Source organism: Salminus brasiliensis, chromosome 7 (assembly GCF_030463535.1).
Source record: "Salminus brasiliensis chromosome 7, fSalBra1.hap2, whole genome shotgun sequence".
NCBI lineage: Eukaryota > Metazoa > Chordata > Actinopteri > Characiformes > Bryconidae > Salminus > Salminus brasiliensis.
In genome coordinates, this window is record NC_132884.1 from 28,044,528 (window position 1) to 28,063,676 (window position 19,149).

General features: G+C 40.4%; 2 protein-coding genes across 4 annotated transcripts in view; both read right to left on the reverse strand.

Moving 5' to 3' along the window:
• The window catches only part of gabrg3 (gamma-aminobutyric acid type A receptor subunit gamma3), a 129,099-nt gene extending 124,841 nt beyond the window's left edge, over positions 1–4,258 (reverse strand). The window contains exons 1-3 of one of the 3 annotated variants that reach the window (XM_072684430.1): positions 3,863–4,258; positions 3,130–3,244; positions 2,009–2,157 (exon numbers count right to left, since the gene is read on the reverse strand). In XM_072684430.1, the coding sequence (XP_072540531.1) occupies positions 2,009–2,157; positions 3,130–3,244; positions 3,863–3,977 (379 nt within the window). In that variant the 5' untranslated portion in view covers positions 3,978–4,258. Of the gene's footprint in view, positions 1–2,008; positions 2,158–3,129; positions 3,245–3,413; positions 3,574–3,862 lie in introns of those variants that run through there. The other 2 variants (XM_072684432.1, XM_072684431.1) reach the window with 2 other exon arrangements.
• A 4,494-nt stretch (positions 4,259–8,752) lies between these two features.
• Positions 8,753–19,149, reverse strand: part of gabra5 (gamma-aminobutyric acid type A receptor subunit alpha5) — a 54,733-nt gene continuing 44,336 nt past the window's right edge. The window contains exons 8-10 of the mRNA XM_072684401.1: positions 18,782–18,934; positions 17,141–17,352; positions 8,753–11,717 (exon numbers count right to left, since the gene is read on the reverse strand). Coding sequence (XP_072540502.1) covers positions 11,424–11,717; positions 17,141–17,352; positions 18,782–18,934 — 659 coding nt within the window. The 3' untranslated portion in view covers positions 8,753–11,423. The remainder of the gene's footprint in view (positions 11,718–17,140; positions 17,353–18,781; positions 18,935–19,149) is intronic.

A 19,149-nucleotide genomic window follows, 5' to 3' on the forward strand; every position in this document is an offset into this window, starting at 1 on the left:
AAACATCTGGTGCCACCGGCACAATAAACTAAATTGCATTTGAATACAATACCAGCAGTTTCATAAAAATTGTCTTGCTTTTCACTTACAATGATGAAAATCCAATTTGCTCCAGCTTTTGAAAATGAAACATAATCCATTGAAGTATATTCCATCAATGTTATTGAAGGGCCAAAAAACACAGTTCAACCGAGGGAGCTTCAAAACTGGAGGAGAAATTAGCATTTTTGTCTACTATGAAAAGAGGTTAATATAACAGCTGCCAAAGAACTCCTGACTGTATCCTGTATCCTTTCTCTAAGTGGTTGTTTACACTCACATACGTTTTTGCCTAATTAGCAAAATGAGTTTCTACAAAATGATCGAACTAAAAGTGGTTCTTCGGTGGTATTGCTCCAAAAAATCCTTTTTATGACACCCTGTTTTTCACAGGCGTATAAGAAGAATCATAAGTATGCATTGGCTCTGTGTATGTCAGTTTTAATGAAATATGATGACAGCCTAACTTTTTTCATTGGGATTTCCCTTTTGCAAAATCCAGCAGTGCTAAATTCATGCTGTTCTTTCCCCCCCCCCCCTTAATCCCATAGACAGGCCTGTTGATCTTTTCCATGGACACTAAACCTCACACAACAACAAGCAGCAAAAGTGTTAACTTCATTTGTAGGGGCCTCTTTATATAAGAGGCCTCCCCTTTGTGTTTAAAAAGCTTTGAGCTACTTTGAGCTTCATTGCTGTATGTTAAAAAAAAAAAAAAAAGTCTTAAGTGCGGCATTTTCCATTGATGTCCATGACGTTCACAGGTACAGCAAAAAAGACTGACAGGCAGCCGGACAGATCTGAGGCTCACAGAGATGTTGGAAAGAGAGAGAGAGAGAGAGAGAGAGCCCAGCTGTATGGCTGTGTAGAGTATATTAAAACCCCTTTCATTTACCCACTGTGCACTTCACTTGACAGCTCAGAGACTGAGTCGTGTCCATCAGTGTGTGTCCCTTCAGTTTCCAGGGACTGAAAGTGGGGGGAACCTCACTGCTTCACTAGCTTGCCATCATACCATACACCACACTGCTCTCCAAAGACATCCACCATTGTTTTGTAACAATACCCTTTCCTCTTGGCAGACCTGGCTTCTGGAAAACAAAATTCATTTCACGGCGAGGTGACTGCACAGCAATACGCCTCATTTGTGTTGGCTGTTATTGGTGCAGTTGCATGTGTGTGTGTGCATAGTCTACCTTTCAGAAATCACAGCTATAGGTTTAGAAACTACCATCCATCATAAACCTGATTCTTCACATTATAAAAAGGGCAAATGTAAGGAAATGGCATCACTTTAAATAAGGACTAACATTCCTCAAAGGCTTCAGAGCCAATAATGCACAGTGCAGCATTCATGATGCCATGAAACCAATAACGGAGCAGACAGATCTGCCAAGAGGAGTTTCGCTTTTGCACAGTGACACCTAACATCAAGTACACTAGGAGCTGTTTGACTTGCAGATTGTGATCCATTTTTGCAGCGTTCTGCGTAATTACATTTGACTGAACGAGAAAATATGCATAGCCCTGTCTCTCTGAGCTCACTTCTGATTTAGGTCATCATTCTGACTTCATTACAGACTCTGCAAAGATATGAAGTTGACTAGATCTTACTATTCTGCTTGCACAGAGGGCTTTTTTTTTGGTCTGTCTACAATGCATTTCATCTGTTAACACTGGAGCTATGAGAGGGATGCTGACTAGCATAGGAAAAAGACACAAAGAGAAAGTTATGCGCCTGGTTAGATGAATGTAGTGGGAAATTCAGAAAGGGGTGGGCACTTGAAGCACAGCACAATGCAAATAGTGTTATGTAAAATGCATTTTCTATGCAGAAACAGCAGCTGTGGTAAGCTGTGCGTTAAATAAGCTCTCAGTAATGAACAGCCAGACGAGGCTTGAGGTTGAACGCAGCGCTGAGCCGCGTTCAGCACCACGGACAGCGCACAGCGTGTCAAACGCCACTCACCTCCAATATCGGGGCGAAGTTTCTTATCGTACTCCTTCAGCAAGTTGTTGAGGATTTGCGTGGCATCTGTCTCGTGGGTTCTGGGGGCCAGCATTTGATTCACAGTAACGTCGTCGTACTCCTCGTCTTCAGATGCAATTGTTTGAGAGCTACAGGGAGCACAAGAGTTGTTCAGATAAATATTTCAGTTTAATTTAAAGCAATGAAAAAGGGTTCTTGTTTTCCTCGACTCGACTACAATAGATATATTAGATATTTATTTATTTTAATGTTAAAGAGACAAAAACTACAAGTTATCATTATGAAGAACCATTCAAGGACCGTTTTAGACTCCAAATGGAGATTTGCTTCTTTAAGTTGTCATCCTTCTAATATATGACCACTACCTTGAAAACGCGATTTTTTCAGGGAGTGTAATAAAGATGCATAAGCATACATATATTTCCATTATTATTATTATTATTATTATTATTAAGCGATCTAAAGCGTCGGCCGACGACGTATTGGCTATTAATAGCCAGTGACTGGGGAACGTGTGTAGATCTAATTGTTTTGCAAGAGAAAAGCACCGCATTGCAATCAATGCAGTTATTTAACGGTCCGTTTCATTGGCAGCATTTCGACGATTTTACCTCACTGCAAAGTTTGAAAATTGTTCAGCCACAGTTGTTTTAGCCTGAACTGTGATCAGTGCGCCCAAAATACAGGCTGTTGTGTTTTACATTGTTGTAATAATCTGAAATTACTGTAATAATAAAACCGAATCATGCAGGGAACGGTTTCTACTGTATATAAACTGGTCAGTTTACAGCCCTCCGGGTGATTGGGGTGTGTAATACACCACAGAGTCAGCTCATCAACACTGAAGCAGAATAACACGTTAACGGGCACAGGCGTAATTAAGGCGACGATCACATCAAAAAAGGGGAAAAAAGCCAGATCTCCTCATCAAAGCGACATTAATTCACTTCTGAACTGATTTGAAAAACTTCAGCGCTATTCCAGAGAGGTTTCGTGTCTCAAATCATTGAATCCCACCTAGCCTTGAACCAACACGGGAACATTTTAAGGACGCTAAATGTACACCGACACAAAAAAGACCAAAGCCACATCCCACTTACCATGCACGAAAGACTGAGAGAAGTAAGAAGTAGAGCAGTAATTTGGTTGGCATGTTTAGGTGAGGTGGACGCTTCCTCTCTGAGTGTGACATGGAGCGGGGGCAGCGAGGAGATTCTGGTAGGAAGAAGAAGAAGAACAGAGGAAAGAGAAGAAGAAAAGTAGCAGATTCAAGCTTCTCCTCTAGGCTCCAACTGTGACGATCAGTTAAAAAACATCAGTAAAAAAAGAAGGGAACACTTTTATATTCCAGAACTGGAGTCCAAATGACCTCCACGCCACTGACCGGTGCGTAAAGTTCACTCACACCGGCAATTAACTGTGTGAAATAATAAAGCAGCCCCTCCTTCTCCTTGAAGTCCCACTACCTTGGCTTGCGCTAAAAGATGCACAGACATGCTGACGTTCACGGAGGCAGGGCGCAAACTCCTGAAGTGGACACCGAAGCCCCCTCAGCACCCTCGCTAGAAGCCCCCCTTCTCTTCAAATTACGTCATGATTGTTTTCTTGCAGTGTTCTGCAAACAAATGCTTTTGACATAATGATGCACGTGCAAATGAGTTGAGGTTTTATTGTTTCATTGGATAAATGATCCGGGCTATTTTCCACACGTGAAAATTCACGTCATCCCCATATCGTGCGTATGCTCTGCTCGTGCACGTACAGTAATGCAATAACAGACTGTAGACCAGCACAGCTCAAATGCAACTGATTCCTTCAAAGTCAACTACTTACCTGTACTTTTCCGAGGAAGTGCCACGAGAGGGACACGTTTAAAGCCTTCTCCGTGCGAGCTGCCCATTGACCAAAAAAGTCCAGCGTCAAAAACAGTCCATGTTAGAATATGCATTCGTGAAGTACAGGCTACTGCGCTTCAGTCAGCACGAGCAGGAGCAGGTGATTCATTTTCCCCCCTCGTTCAATTCTGCATCCACGACATGATGCGCGATGATGCATTTTTTTTTGCCACCTCCAAGCTAATAAGGATGTGTGTGAGTGCTGTGTGTGTGTGTGTGTGTGTGGGTCGTGGTGAGTGTTTCTTGAACTGCATGCCTCTACTTTGGCTCAGGCTGAAGAGATGCGAGTGTCACAAATGCAGTGTGGTGCTGAAGAGGAAGAATCAGGACCACGGACAGCTCCAGCGCGCCCACGCACTCGCCTAGAAAAACGCGCTGAAGCTCTGCCTCTCCCTGCTCAGATCCCTGCTGCAAACACGAGACGTGGCTTAAAAGCAGTATTAATAGTAACACACTAGCAAAACAAACAAACAAACAAACAAACAACAAAAACAAAGCAGCTGGTTGTTTATATAAGTGTTTATTTATGCACCTACATGGAACTGGGTCTCTCTCTCTCTCTCTCTCTCTCTCTCTCTCTCTCTCTCTTTCTCTCTCTCTCTCTCTCTCTCTCTCTCTCTCTCTCTCAAGCTATCTCTCTAAACCTCCTTCAGTCTTATTCCGTTCAGGATACAGGCCACATTAAAAAAAAAAAAAAAGGTCAGTCCGTTTCGTCTTGCCCTGAAGTTCTCAAGCTTTTTTTTTTTTTTTTTTTTTTTTACACCATGGCGAGAAGGGTGGCTCTGGAGGGCGACCAGCCTGTAAACTCCAAGAGCCCAGATGCATGGCAGACTATCCTCTTGTGGTTGATTACAGTAATGCAGAACTAGCTAACTTTAACAGATATGTTAAAAACAAGAGTACACCAGTTGCTCATTGGCACAGAATTTGACTGAACAGAAATTCCAATTAAAGGAGGATGCCACAGAAGAACCACTTTTGGTACCTTAAAGAACACTTCGTTTAGTTCTGTACATCAAGACTCAAGTCAAGAACCATTAAGAGCATTTTTAACAGTGCAGTGAAAGAAAAAAAGCCATGGTTTAGAACAACTGGGAATCTATGGATTCTTAAATAGTTAAGTATGATCTCTAAAAAAAAAGGCATCATATAACAGGTACACTTTATGTTGATCCAGAAGTTCAGCTTCTTGCTCCAAATATGACAGATTGTTTCCATCAGACTGTGAATAAACATGCTAGTTTTAATCACAGTTTCTATAAAAAAAAAACAAGAAATAACCAACAAACATACAAGCAAAAAACAAGACCAGCATTGATTTTCAGAGAAGAACATTGGTTAGTGTAGTTATTTTAATCCTTGCAGGGATGAGTGACAGTAGACTGGATTCCCAATGCAGCTGAACTCCTCTCCACCACCACGAGAAGGCTCCCACGCTACCCTACTGCCTATTCCAGGGGATTAAAGGTTTAAAGGTCCACTGACATGCTGTGCGTTATTGTGTGAGGGATGAATGTGGTATATTGGAGTGCTTCAGCCAGACCTGCATGTGTACTGAAGTAAAGAAAGGCCTTTGAGCTTTCAGATAAGAGCATGATTTGACAATTAAATGCCAGTATGACATGAGTATTGAAAGACAGAGATAGGACATGTGGGATTTTCTTGGAGATCTAAATGTATTAAGGTTTTTTAAGATTCAAGATATAGGTTATTTATACTTAAACCATTAAGTGGCCAGTGCCACAGGAGGTCCAGGCCTCCATTCCTCACTCCCATAACTTAAGACTGAGTCCGGTTTCTTTGTTTTTTTTATGCAATTACCAAGTTATAAGGCTGCAGATGTAACACTCCTAAAAATAATAGTCCCACAGAGAGTTCCTTAAGTGATACCATAGAAGAAACACATTAGGTTCCCTGTAGAGTCCTTCAATTGATGGTTCCTTAGAGAACTCTTTTTGTAAATGAGTTGTTTAAAGATTAAAGAACCTCCACATAATGTAAATGTTCCAGGAAGAACCCTGAAATTGGCATTGGATGTTTACATAATGTTTACATAAGGCCTTTAAAATACTCTTAACTTACACACCTCTCTCTCTCTCTTTTAAGCACAGTTCTTTAAGAAACCAAAAGTGGTTCTTTATGGTGGGAGTTGCCTGGGTTTTTGTAAATAAAATGAAATGTATCTTGATCCATTACTTAAAACCAAAAGTTCCAAAATGGGCCTTGGCTCCAACAACCAGTTCTAGAAAAAGCCTTTAACTGGAAGGGAACCTTAAATTGTGAATTGTGAAGAGATACAAAGATTCTTCACACTTTATTTTAAAGAGTGCACAGGCCATTAGCTGGACATTAGGATGGAGCTTTCAGTGAGCTTCAGGTAAACTGTGTCATGAACACATTGAACGGAAAAAGCAACTTAAGTGAATCTAAATCCTTCCCAAACAGATGTAGGCCAGATGTTGCCAGCACACAGGACCACAGGACAGATTCCGCATCCATCCATCCCTTCTTGCTCCAAGAACTTTGCACTGGATGCTTGTCTGCTTGTGTGCATGCGTGCAGGCATGTGTGTATGTGTGTGTATATTTATAATCCCAGGAGTAATCGGGGGAATCCTTCCTCTTCCGCAGCAGTGGTGGTCTGCAGCGACTGTTCCATTAGGAAAATATGATGCAAAGCTTCATGCACACAATCTCTCTGCCATGATCCCGTGGAGAGCAGCCATGAGCCCAGTCAACCCGGAAAACAAGAATAGCCATGCAGTTAGTTCTCTTCAGCCAGGGAGAATCAGCACTGTAGCACTGTAGCATTGTAGCGCGTGCCCTTGGCAGATCTTTCAGTTTGGCCACTTGGAGCTGTAAAATCCTCCACCAATGGAAACCTTGGTTGACAGATCAAGCTAAGTGAATTACAAGGTCCTTGTAGTTCCTGCCTTGCGGTTCCATCTCATTGTTCAGTACCGAAGGCCATCTCTAACAAATCTGCCACATTCTGTAGTGTGAAGATTTCAGATAGTCATCAAAGTTCTCAATGAATCAGGCTGTGTTCACACTCAGACAATTTTCTGCCAGGGGCGTGTTTCCTGCTGATATAGAAAACAAAAATGGTTCATGTGGTGCACACACTGTAACCACAACAATGCTCTTGCCACTGCGTTCTGCCTTGTTTAGGATGGTAATGCCAACTAGTCCATAGCCATGCTGTCCATTTATGGAAAATAAGCTGCAAAAACAAGTTTCATGTGTACCGTTCTTGTAAAGTCATGAAAAACAAAACATTACTTAAGTATTTCTGACTGTTCTGTTTATGGTAGGGGTGTGGTAGCGGTACTTGTATTCGTTCCAAACCAACATGATACAGATGTTATGGTTCTGGCCATGATGTAAACACGATAGCCTATATATGCAATGCATATCCAAATTTGTCAAGCGTGAGTTCCACCCATAAATCTTAAGCTATAAGCAATTAGCAAACAAGTTAGCAACATGTTGGGCTTAAGCTTTAAATGTTTAAATTGTTTAAATTCAGCCTAAGTGAAACCAACTGAAAGAAAATTACTTTACAAATCAATTGTAAAATGTAATTAATAAAAATACTATTTTTCAGTAAGAAAAAAGGTAGGAATTGATCACTAAAATGCCTAAATGTAGGTGTGCCACATTAGCTGCAGATGATTAGCACATCATTAGAGAGGATTGTGGAGGCTCTTGATTAATAAAATGAGAGTTTTTACCATGGGGAGATCTCTCTGAGGCCTTCAGAAAGAAGTCTGTAGAGGCAGGTGAGTCAGGGAAGGGATTTTAAAAGTCTCAGAACACTAAGAAACCAGCCGCTCCGCTGTCCACTAAATAATTCACAAGTGCAGCAACTGCCAACATGGACGGGTCAGGCCGTCCTAGTATGTTCAGTCCAACAGCAGACCACAAAATGTGTAAAGAAGTCTTTAACAATGCTACAATGTCATCAGGGGATCTACAGGTAGCATTGAGCATTTTAGCAGAAGAACCCATATCAACTGGGAACATGGAGGTGGAAATGTCATGGTTTGGGGCTACTTTTCTGCAGTAGGTGCCTGAAAGCACCACTGCATGCCTAGAATGACAATTTTATATATCATAGCATGAAAAATAGATAAATAAAAAAGTGTGATGTAGTTATATACAGTATATAAATACTAAGCTGCAAAAACAGCAGTTTGAAATATACTGTTTTTGTAATGTTGTGGAAAAACTAAAATGATTACATACAGCATATCTTATATAACTTCTGTTTACTGAAGGGGTGTAACAGTATGTGTGTTTGTCCTGATCGGCACGGTACATGGATGTTAGGGTTCGGTGAATGCAGCTTTTTTAAAAAGACTGAAAAATTGAACATGCCTAGTTTACAGCAGATCTGTTTTGTACTTGTTTGTAAACTGAACTATAAGGAGCATATAAGGGTCGCTAATTAGAACAGCAGATGTGTCTAAAATACAGTGAGAGCAGAACTTGAGTAAGTCAATGTCAGAAAACCCCTCTGGCTCAGTGTTTTTACTCAATAATAGGTGGAAGTGGTGGAAGGTGGATGACAAAAATGTATATTATTGATTAATAGTATTTCCCACCCCCTGTTGGTGCCTGATAATGTAACCAAAAAAACCTTGTCAGTTGAATGACTGTTGTATGATTTATGTCATGTACACGGGAATGAACAAGGCCATAAAAATATATCTTTTGATTTTTAGATAATTTCCTTTAGAATCACATGTAAAATAAGCACTGGTGGTTGAAAGCTATGAACACAGCCTACAGTCAACCAAAAAAACGAAAGCATATCAGTCCAGAAATATACCAGGCATGAATTTATTGCTTCAGACATATGTATGCTTTACATGGCAACTGTACATCTCTGAAAGAACCCATTCTTCTGAGAGAGAACACAACTCCCTCTGTGCAACATTTTGAGCTGTTTCTTTAATATGGCACATCTTTGCTCCCATCCCCCCAACACATACTCTAAGCCCTGATAGGTGGCTACAGCTTCTGAGCCATACATGTTACTGGCAGTTCTAAATGGCCATTCAGTGACCTGCAGAGTTGCTAGCCTGTGTGCATGGGGTTTCTCTATTGTGCTATCTCACTTCAGTACTACAAGGTCACAGCCCAATGATTGCTGCATGATACCTGAGCCTCCTGAAGAAGCAAAACTGCACTTATCTGGCCACTGCGCTAGGTTTATTTTCCGGGCCAATGTCGCACCACCGGACGTACACAGACTGTCAGGTTTAGTGGACGAATGGCACTGTTTATTATTATAATGTGGTTGGGAAGAGCCTATGGACCTGACCGAAGCTGCTAAAGTGCAGGGTGTGTCCTCATCACATTCCTCGCTCTATCTCTATCACTCTCTCGCTGTCACACTGTCCCTGAGCCATGGCCTGCTGTCTCTGCCCTCAAGACAATTGAGGATCACTGCCAAGCGCCTGCAGAGGCGTCATCACACTTCAGCATCACTTACACCACCATAACTCGATTTGCTCTCTCTCTCTCTCTCTCTCTCTCTCTCTCTCTTTTGTTCTCACAAGGGCATTCATACACTTTTTTTCTACTTCTGCCGTTCTTTTATTGATGTTGAGGGCAAGTTCTGCATGAATATGTAATTGTGCAGTTTAAAGAGGTGGGTGGATACTAGTTAGTTGTACTTTCAGGTGGATTTGCACTTCCGAATGACAAACCTTGTGTTTTTGCATAGAAAGCAGTCTACGATTTACTCAGTTCCATTTTACCTGGTCCCATTAGGTTACTTGTTCTCTTTTCGGGGGGGATAATTTCACTCACTGTTCCATTGGTTCGGCCACTGGACTGCTTTTCTACTGCAAACATGTCTCACTTTCAAGCTGTAGCATTGTATTTTAGATCACAAAGAGGAGATGCTGGTTGTACTATGGATTGCCACTACAGTTCCATAAGCAACTTAGTGTTTGAGGGGATTTTATGACCAGATACTGATTCTATTTTGACTGAAGTTGTTGAATTTACCATGTTACTTATATTTTTTTCATTATCTCATTGAAGAAATAATACTCTCAGAATATGGGTTTATGTGACTCTTTCCACCTCTGGCTATTGGCCTGACACTGATAGGTTATCTGACAGTAGTGTTCTTCGTCCCTTTTACATCTTTCAGTTCTAACTTTGCACATGACGAAATGCCATGTAGATTAGTTTCCATGGTAGCATGATGAAAAAAAACCCACAAGCCTTTTCAAAACCCTTTCTATCCTGCTGCAGAAAGCCGCAAGCCTTTGACCGATTCACAACACAGAGGAAAGAAAAAGCGTAGAAAGCTACTCTATGTTAGATAAGTTCATAAACAATTAATTTTAGTACAAGTAGGAAAAACAACAACTCAATGATCATGGCAAAGCCTACACTAAGAGGACCGGCAATGTGGCGACAGGAAAGAAATGCCATAGCCTATCGAAGCTCAAGTCCACACTATTCAACGCTGCGATCTGCAGTTCCGAGACTCGACTTTTAACTTATGTTTATGTTTCTTTAGCTGCACGGTAGCGTAGCATCGTAGCACAATATTCAGCTCTTCCCCAGATGGGATCAAGAGCTAACATTAAAGCAAAGCATACACAGCCTATATACAAGTGATCTGAAAGTCTTCACTGCAACCCGACCACCTTTACTCCACATACTGCAGTATTAAAAGAGCAAAGTTTCAAAAGCTGCCACAAGGGGGCGCAATGCAAGTCAGCCCATTTTACTTCAAAATGGCTTTAAGCTATAACAAAGACAAGTAAAATGAAAGTCAGACTCAAGATTGTTTTTAAAAAGTAATCGCTGGAGATTTCAGTGCACTCGTATGGTATCGTCTCTCTGAAGGCAACACTTTTAGCATGGCTATTCGTCCGCTTTGCATCGCCGCTCGCTGCTTCAAATGCTCAAGCTACAACTTAAACACTAGAAGCTTCGAGCCCATTCGTACAAAGCAAGGTTTTCAAGGTAAGCATTGATACAGTAGAAAAAAACAACTTTTTTTGCATTGCATTTGGCATTGCTGTACTTGTAATTATGTACATTTTTCTCACTAATAGATGTAGATGCCAAATCCAAAATAGCTTTTGTCTCATCATTTCTCGAAAGTTGAAAACTTGATTAGTTATGTGTGAAATCCTTGCTTGTGTAGAGTATATAAGAGTTGAAGGTAAATGCAACCATCACCTATGAAATCCTAGTAGAAGAGTAATATACAGTAGAAAGTCAAGGCAGATATGGCGATAGTATTCCCACAGAGCTTTGAATCGATCATGCAATCTTTGAAAACAGAAGGGAAAGAGTACAGGAAAGCTTTTTCAGACAGACTGTGACGTGAATAAATGTTTGCCATTGTTTGTTTGTTCCCCGCAGGTTCAGTTTATGGTGGTCATGGATGGCAAAATGGATAGAAGAGGACATGAAGGTGGGAAAGGTGGAAATGTCAAAGTGGTAGTGACCATTCTGTGTAGGTCAAACATTCGTTTTGATGACCGGTTCCCTGTTGAGGTACGTGGCCCAGTAGACCAGGTTAAAGGTGCCGAAGAGGACAGGGAACACTATCCGGGACATCTTGTCGATCTTGCTGACGCTGTTGTAGGTCTTTTTGGGGTCCAGAGCTGGCTTGGCCTCAGCACACTTCATCTGAACAGATGTGCTGTTTGAGATGGTGGCAATGGCAGCATCCTTTGTGATGTTAGCCGTGAAGTTCACTCCGGTGGAGCAGGCGTTGTTGGCCTTCTTGGACAGTGCCAATGGATCTTTTTTCTGTGGATCAAAAAAAGAAATGAATAAATAAATAAAGTGATGTTAGCAGTCACACAACAGGTAGTTCTGACATCACAATCTGATTTGATGAGAAGCATTCTAACCATGATGATATTTATGATAGCAGCATGGCTTTTTCCACACTAAAACTGTGTCACTCCACTGAAGAAAAGGCAATCCTAACTGAATTGAAAAGCCTAGATGAACTTGATACTTTAGGAGTTCTATGGCTCTATCTATACCACAAAAGGTGACCCTTATAGCATCAGCAGTTATCTTGGTCTGTGTAAAGAGCTCAACAGGTATCTGAACGAACCTCCACTTAGCCAGTCCAGGTGTTTGAAGAATGACCCTGAGTTTAAGCCTGCAAACTACGTCTTTCTTGGAACCATTAAAATGATGAGAATGCAGAGAGAGACAAAATGACACATCAGTCGTCAATTTCACCCACAGATGAGAAATCCATTAGGGAATTTAATGCATATCATATAAACCATATGCCTTTTGTAGTTGTGTTAAGACAGGCTAGGGAATTTATTTTGCTCCTTCACTTTGTAAAAACTGTTTAAAAGCAATAGAACACATAAGTTTGTTTGTTATCGCAAAACAGCCGTTATATTATTCGTGATAACACACTCCCTCTCGCATTTTACTGCTTAATTAGGACTGGGAGATGTGGGTATAAAAGTTAGATTGCAATATTTTTCAGCCTTTTGTCAACAAACAAGGTATTAAAGGCATTAAATAGCACCTTCAATTATCACTATTTACTATATTTATCATGAAAAAGGACACAAATCATCCCCAACTGTAAAATATCCCATGCATTTATCATTCCATGATCAAATGTCTGGGATTAATGTCATTATTTGACACTGGTTAAAATGTTTTAATTCCATCGACTGTTGAGACATAAGCTGTCATAACCTTCAGCAATATCAGAAGTTCTTCTCAAATAAAAAAGTTACAGAAGAGGACAAGCATACATGCACTAAGAAGGTGCTTCAGTATAAATGTAAGCTTTTCATCAAAGAACAACAACAGTATATGTTTTATATAAAACAAGGGCCAGTGTGATTATTGGAACTCTTATAAAAGGATGGAAAATTATTCTATGGATCAGTGCCTTAAGTACTTCCAAGTTGTGGTTTTTCAGTAACCCTTGGCCTGCACATTTGACTGTTTTTCTTGCTTTCAATATACCCAATGCAACTAACCAGGGCTCAGAACATCTTAGGGCTCATCTAAGGTCATCTTAGCTAGTAGAAAGGCTATTTAATGTTATGCTTTAAGTCAAAAGGATTTTATCGTCATTTTATTTGAGTACATAACCTTACATACCTCTGCAACCTATCCCCACCATACGCATTCAGTACTCTGCACATATAAGCTCTAATGTCTGTTGTATTTATGTATTGTTCTGATTGGTGTCTATCCTGCACCACCATCTCTCCTTTCCACTTTTCCCACCATTAATGTCGTGACTTTTTAAAAGAAGAGTTGCGGTGCTGTGAAGCGCAGTGAGAATGTCACCACGACTTTAGCGTCTCTGATAGCGCAGATAATGAACCGCTTTGAAGGTTGTAGCCTTCTTGTTAGAAGAGAACAATGCTGTTAACAGAGATCTAGCTCTGTATAAGAGACAATTGCCTCTGCAGAGCAAAGCTGAAAAGATTAATTAATCAAAAGCCCCCATCGTAATGGAAGCTCGGAGGCCATGATTTTAAAGGTCTTGCTGACAGACTGAAGTGAACTTGTCTCATCTGCGCAGTGCCAACAATGCGTGCGAGTCAGAAGCACTAAAGACGTCGCCTACTTGTGAAATATCATTGTGGCGGCGAGCCTGAGTCTGGCCAGAAAACAACAGCTTACAAGAAGCCCCAGAGCTCCGAGATGCTACCGTTTCAGCACCAATGTTGTGGACAGCTACATGCTGGAGGAATGTGGGGTTCTAAAACAGCCCTCAGAGTGCAATGCCATTGAGAGAAGGATCCCACTAATCAATCAATTGCCTTATGCAGGCTGTCCTATGTGTCCCCCTTTGTCTCTGTCCAGCTCAAAGCTCCCAAAAAAACTGAAAGGACTAACTAACTAACCACTTTTTTCTCGTTTGTAATAACCGGTCATGAAAGATGTAAATACGGTTTTCTATCTTGGTGTCTGTGAGTGTGTTCAGCTGAAACTCCATAGTTCTGATCAAAATGAAGTTTTGTTTTCTTTTTCTAAAATTGCTTCAGACCTGCTTGTCCTGCTCTGCTAATACAAGTGCAAGAATGTGTGTGTGTATGATCATTAAAAGACACAAAGTCATCAGCGCTATTAAACAAACTCCAGTGCTGTATTCAAACTATGCTCATTAGTGTGTGGAATGTGTGTGTTGCTCTAGGTAAGTGGGATGGAGTCAACATCTCTATTAGAGTTTTCAATATTCAGCACCTCCACTGTCTCATTAGATTTATCCCAAGTTTTAAAATAAGCTATACTCAAGTGTGTGAGGAAAGACGCACTAGATGTCCTTCAAAACCAAGCCCATGTTGATTGAGAGATAAACATTGTCAATCTTGCAGTGCAGGTTTATTCTTTTTAAATAAGCCTCATTTTATTTAGATAATTTGGGAAAGCATGTGATGCTTTCCCAACTGATCAAAGTGATGCTTTGTAGAAAACCATCTTAAGACTCCTTTCTGCAAGAAAACTGTGTTTCTTTTAGAAATAAACACATTTCGTGTAAAAACTCATTTTACACTAAATATAACAATCATTTAGTAAATGTATCGTTTGATATCAGATCACTAAGCATTTGCAGACTAAAGCTATGAGGTGAAATATAATGTTACTAGGCTGGTTATGCTTGAAAACATTTCTTTTGTGGTAGCATGTACTTTAGTTTAGTACTTTAGTACTTTAAGTTTAAAGTTTAAAAAAAAAAAATACCTTACAAATTCGAATAGCAGATTTAACTTTCATTTCCAGCCCTGATTATTAAAATGAAATGATGTAATTACTTAATTCCAAACAGTACAGATTATATAATTGTTATTATTATTATTATTATTATTATTATTATTAGCCACCATCATTCATCATTATTACTACTATTGTTACTAGTACTACACTGTAAAAAATGTTGTGTTTTATATCTAATTTCTGTAAACAGAATACATTATTCCAGTGTTAAATACTCTTGCACTGTGTTTATACTGGAAATACTCTGAAATATTTATATACTTGCTGACATTTTCTGCTGTTTTGCATTTATTATTTGTGATAAAAAACTAACTGAACTGATGTTGAATGTAATCTTTTATATACAATGAGTTTGAGAGTGCAACACTTAAAAAATAACTCCTTTCCCATTGGCTACAGGCATCAGCAATTTGCATATTGGGCATGTCCCTACCCCCTTCTCTTGAGTGTACATTGCCATATATATGGCAAGTTATCGTTTCCATTTTCTGTACTGCTGAGTGTGACTCTTTGCTGGCTGGGTATTGCAGTGTTGAAGGCAAGATACAATTTTTAAGCTGCTAAGCGTGATTCTATACTGGTTGGGTACTGCAGTGGCCACTCTTGCATTGCCACAGGAATCAATCATAGATCAGTCAATTAAAGAATGTAAGAATAAGGCAAAAGTAGGTGCAATGGGTAACTAAGAATTCTTAAATTAGATAAATAAAAAAAAAATACAATTTACTAAGTTACCAAAAAAGCATCCTATAATTTTTGGAACTTTGTGAATGTATATTACCGATGAAATTCTGTCAACCATACTTGTCAGTATTGTTCCATAAATTGTACGGATTTGTTTTTATAGTGTACTGCTAAACATATATTTGATTATAGCAGTACTAGGTGCATAACAACAGACTTATGTGGTGTTCTGCTGACTTTGCACCATTTATTGCTAATTGTATAGGTTGCTGTGATCAGAGAAGGACGTATATATCTTGTGAGTCTTGATTCCTCCCAAGGTTTCTTCTTCTAGCTTTGAGGTATTTTGTCCTCCCACTGTTGCCTTTGGTTTGCTCACTCATGGCTACGTATTTTATTTGTTTTGTTTCTCTTTGGCAAAGAGCTACTTTGCGACAATATCAGGTTTTAAAACGAGCTTTACAAATATATACAACTTGACCTGATCTGAGACATTGTGGGTTTTATACTGCAGTGTATCATAAAAACAAGGAATTATTTCATTCCTAATGTCGGTCCTTCTATGGGTCTCAGTTCAACAAAGCAGTTCAGCGAGACCTTTCGAGCTTTAAATCGAGGTGACTGTGAGCATTCAGTGGTTTCAGTGGTTCAGTCTCAGTATGTGATGGAGGAGAGTGCTGGCCCCACGCCCAGTCATGCAGGTGGAAGGCGGTGGATATTGAGCTGTGGGGATGTATCGATCGGCCTCTCTGTTTTAACGGCTCAGCATCACCCCATTTCATCCTATTCTTTTCATCGCCCGTGTCATTGGCTCTCGCGCTGCATTGCTTAAAGCGCAGGGACCCCACAAGGTCTCCCTCTGCTGATCTGCTTCGCTGCTCCGCAGACAGAAAACAAACACAAACACCTTGACACAGCAAATGAAAAGGATGGCCTGTGGCCTGTGCGGCTGTCTAGGGCTGATCACGGAATCCACAGCAGGAGTGCAGAACTCTGCCGCTGTGTGAGAATATATAGACCGCATCTGACCTTTCTGACAGTGTAGTTTAAGGCCCTGGACGCGACTTCCGCGTAGCCTGCTGCTGAGTACATACAAAAACAAACAATGTGGACATCAGCGCTGAGCGGGCTTTGCCTACTGTTTGTAGACGCTGCAGACCATGAAGTAGAGCCTTGGAGAAAATAGGTCTTATGTAAGGATTTTAGATGTATGTTGTGAAAATTGGATGAAGAGCAGCATGATTTGAAGGGAGGCCGGGTTATTTTGCCATATATTTGGCAAAGCTCTCTAGCAAAGAATAAAACTGCTGACTTTAAAACACTACATCCCTCAAACAGACCAATTATGCCACTGCTAATAGGTTGATTGATAGTGTCTCAATGCATAAAACACAACAAACCACTCTGAAAAACTCAAGATGTTTCAGTCCTACAAAAAACATTACTGATGAATGCACATAGAGTAATCATCTTCTCGTCTTCTCAGAAGAGCTGAGGGCAAGAGTGCATTATGTAACTGTAATAAGCAAAATGATGCATTTAAAAATATATATGCATTTCTCTTCCTAAATGGCTGTCTTTCTGAGGCTGTAGACAATAGGTTCTCTCCTGACTACGCTTTAGTCAGATTTAGTCATAGTGTACCTCAGGTTTAGTGCTGGACTGAGCGGCCAGTGATGGAAAACATGGTTTAAAACTGCACAGATAAATAAAAGGTCTGAATGTATTCTAAAAGAGTGACATCTTTCAAATGAATACACACACACACTCACTTTAGGCTGTTGAGCCTCCATGGCTTTCTTGCCATCCCAGGCCCAGCTGCGTTTGGTAAAGTAGTTGACTGTGGCGAACTCAATCAGGGCGGAGAAAACAAAGGCGTAACACACAGCGATAAACCAATCCATAGCTGTAGCGTAGGCCACCTTGGGCAGAGAGTTCCGGGCACTGATGCTGAGCGTAGTCATGGTCAATACAGTGGTCACACCTGAGAAAACAGTGAGAGGAGCAACATAAAAAAAAAAGATCATCTATATGAGTCCTTTGACTCCATGAGTGCTGTGGGTGTATGCATTGGTTAAGGGTTAGGTATCTGAATGCATCCCTGACTCGCTACATTACAGACTTATTCAGTAATAATCTATATAGAGTACTGTACAAACAGTTCAGCCACCTGTGAAAATTGGAATGTAAAAGCTCATCTGGGCAGTAAGGGTTTATTTGAGATATTAGTTATTAGTAAAATACTAATATTTTAGTAAATACAAACACCATTCATACAGTGGTGGTTTTATGTGTCACTTTGTTTGTTTAAACATTGTGGCACTGTGTTCATTAAAACACTCTCCTCATGGGTGTCTTGTATTATTAATAGTTAGCATTCAACTACTGGTTTGGTAAATTAGTGCTTAATTATATTAAATCAGGTGACCTGGTGATAAACAAACCCATATGCTGACTGGGGGCATCCAGGAGAAATCTGGAACCAAACTCAGAAGATCTCAGCTATTTTCCTCAAAATTAGAAATTCCTGATTTTTTTTTTTTTTTACTGCATTTACACACAGTACTGTACACTATTGTGAGGTATTGAGTTAGGTACGCTATGTAATTATAAGAGTGAGGACACTGCAGTTTAAAGAGGAACAGAGAGATACATAAAGTGTTGAAGGGAATGGGTGGGGAAATGAGGGCCAGAGGGAGTGATTTGCTGATTTTCTCTGCTCTACTGCTAATACGCCAATTTCAAAGTGCATTAAATCAGGTGTGCTAGAGCTGTACAGGAATCTGGCCCTCCAGGACTGCCCCCATCCTCCTCTGTTGTAATGCAAAATAGTACCTGAAGAAAGTAGTCTCTTTCCAGTGCATTGCTATTTGACATGTGTAGGTTCATTGGTGGTTTTGGACAGTGAAAAAAAGACTATATTTGCACTGTAAATATCATGGCCCCTGGTTCCTATCACTCCTACTGTAAAGAAATCAGCCAGTAAGTTTCTTCACAATTCACCACTTCACTCTGAATTACTGAATGAAGTACATCAAAATTCACATGGTCGAACTGCCCTTTAAGGGGTTAAGGTAGGCACGTGTGCTTGTTTTACAGAAGAATACTACGCAAGACCACAAAGTTGCACTGCAGCAGCAGAGCAATTTCAAAAACAGGCATTAAAGAAGATTAGCTGCTCATTCCGTATGTCTGCTCCAGTCGATTCCGATTTCCATTTTAATGAGAATTATTGATGTATAAGCACTAAATTAATTAACAGGACAGGAGAGAGACAGCTAACAATCGCTGTGCACAAGATCAAAGAATGCTCAGAGGAAACTCCAGAGCTGTCCAGAGGATGCTTTGTGTACACAACAGAGTTTTCTGTAAGGAGGTCTTTGAGGGTTATCTGTGTTTGTGGAGACACTGACCAAAGACTGTCCGTGCAGGGACAGACTCGCGGTTGAGCCAGAAGGACACCTGGGACAGGATGACTGTCATGAAGCAGGGCATGTAGGTCTGAATGACAAAATAACCAATCTTCCTCTTCAGGTAGAAGTGGGCCATCATCACCGTGTATTGACCTGTACGGCGAGAAGAGCATAGAGAGGATCAAAAAGAAAGAAATGGGATAAAAGAAAGTGATAGAAAGATAAGCAAGGGAGAGAAGAACAGATAAGTAACAGACACAGAGGGGAAAAAAGAGTGTGATTAAACTCGGGAGGATAAGTGCAAGTCATCTGAGAGGTTTAAAGAGAGACAGAGAGTGAGAGAGCTAGAGAGAACGTGAAAGAGAGAG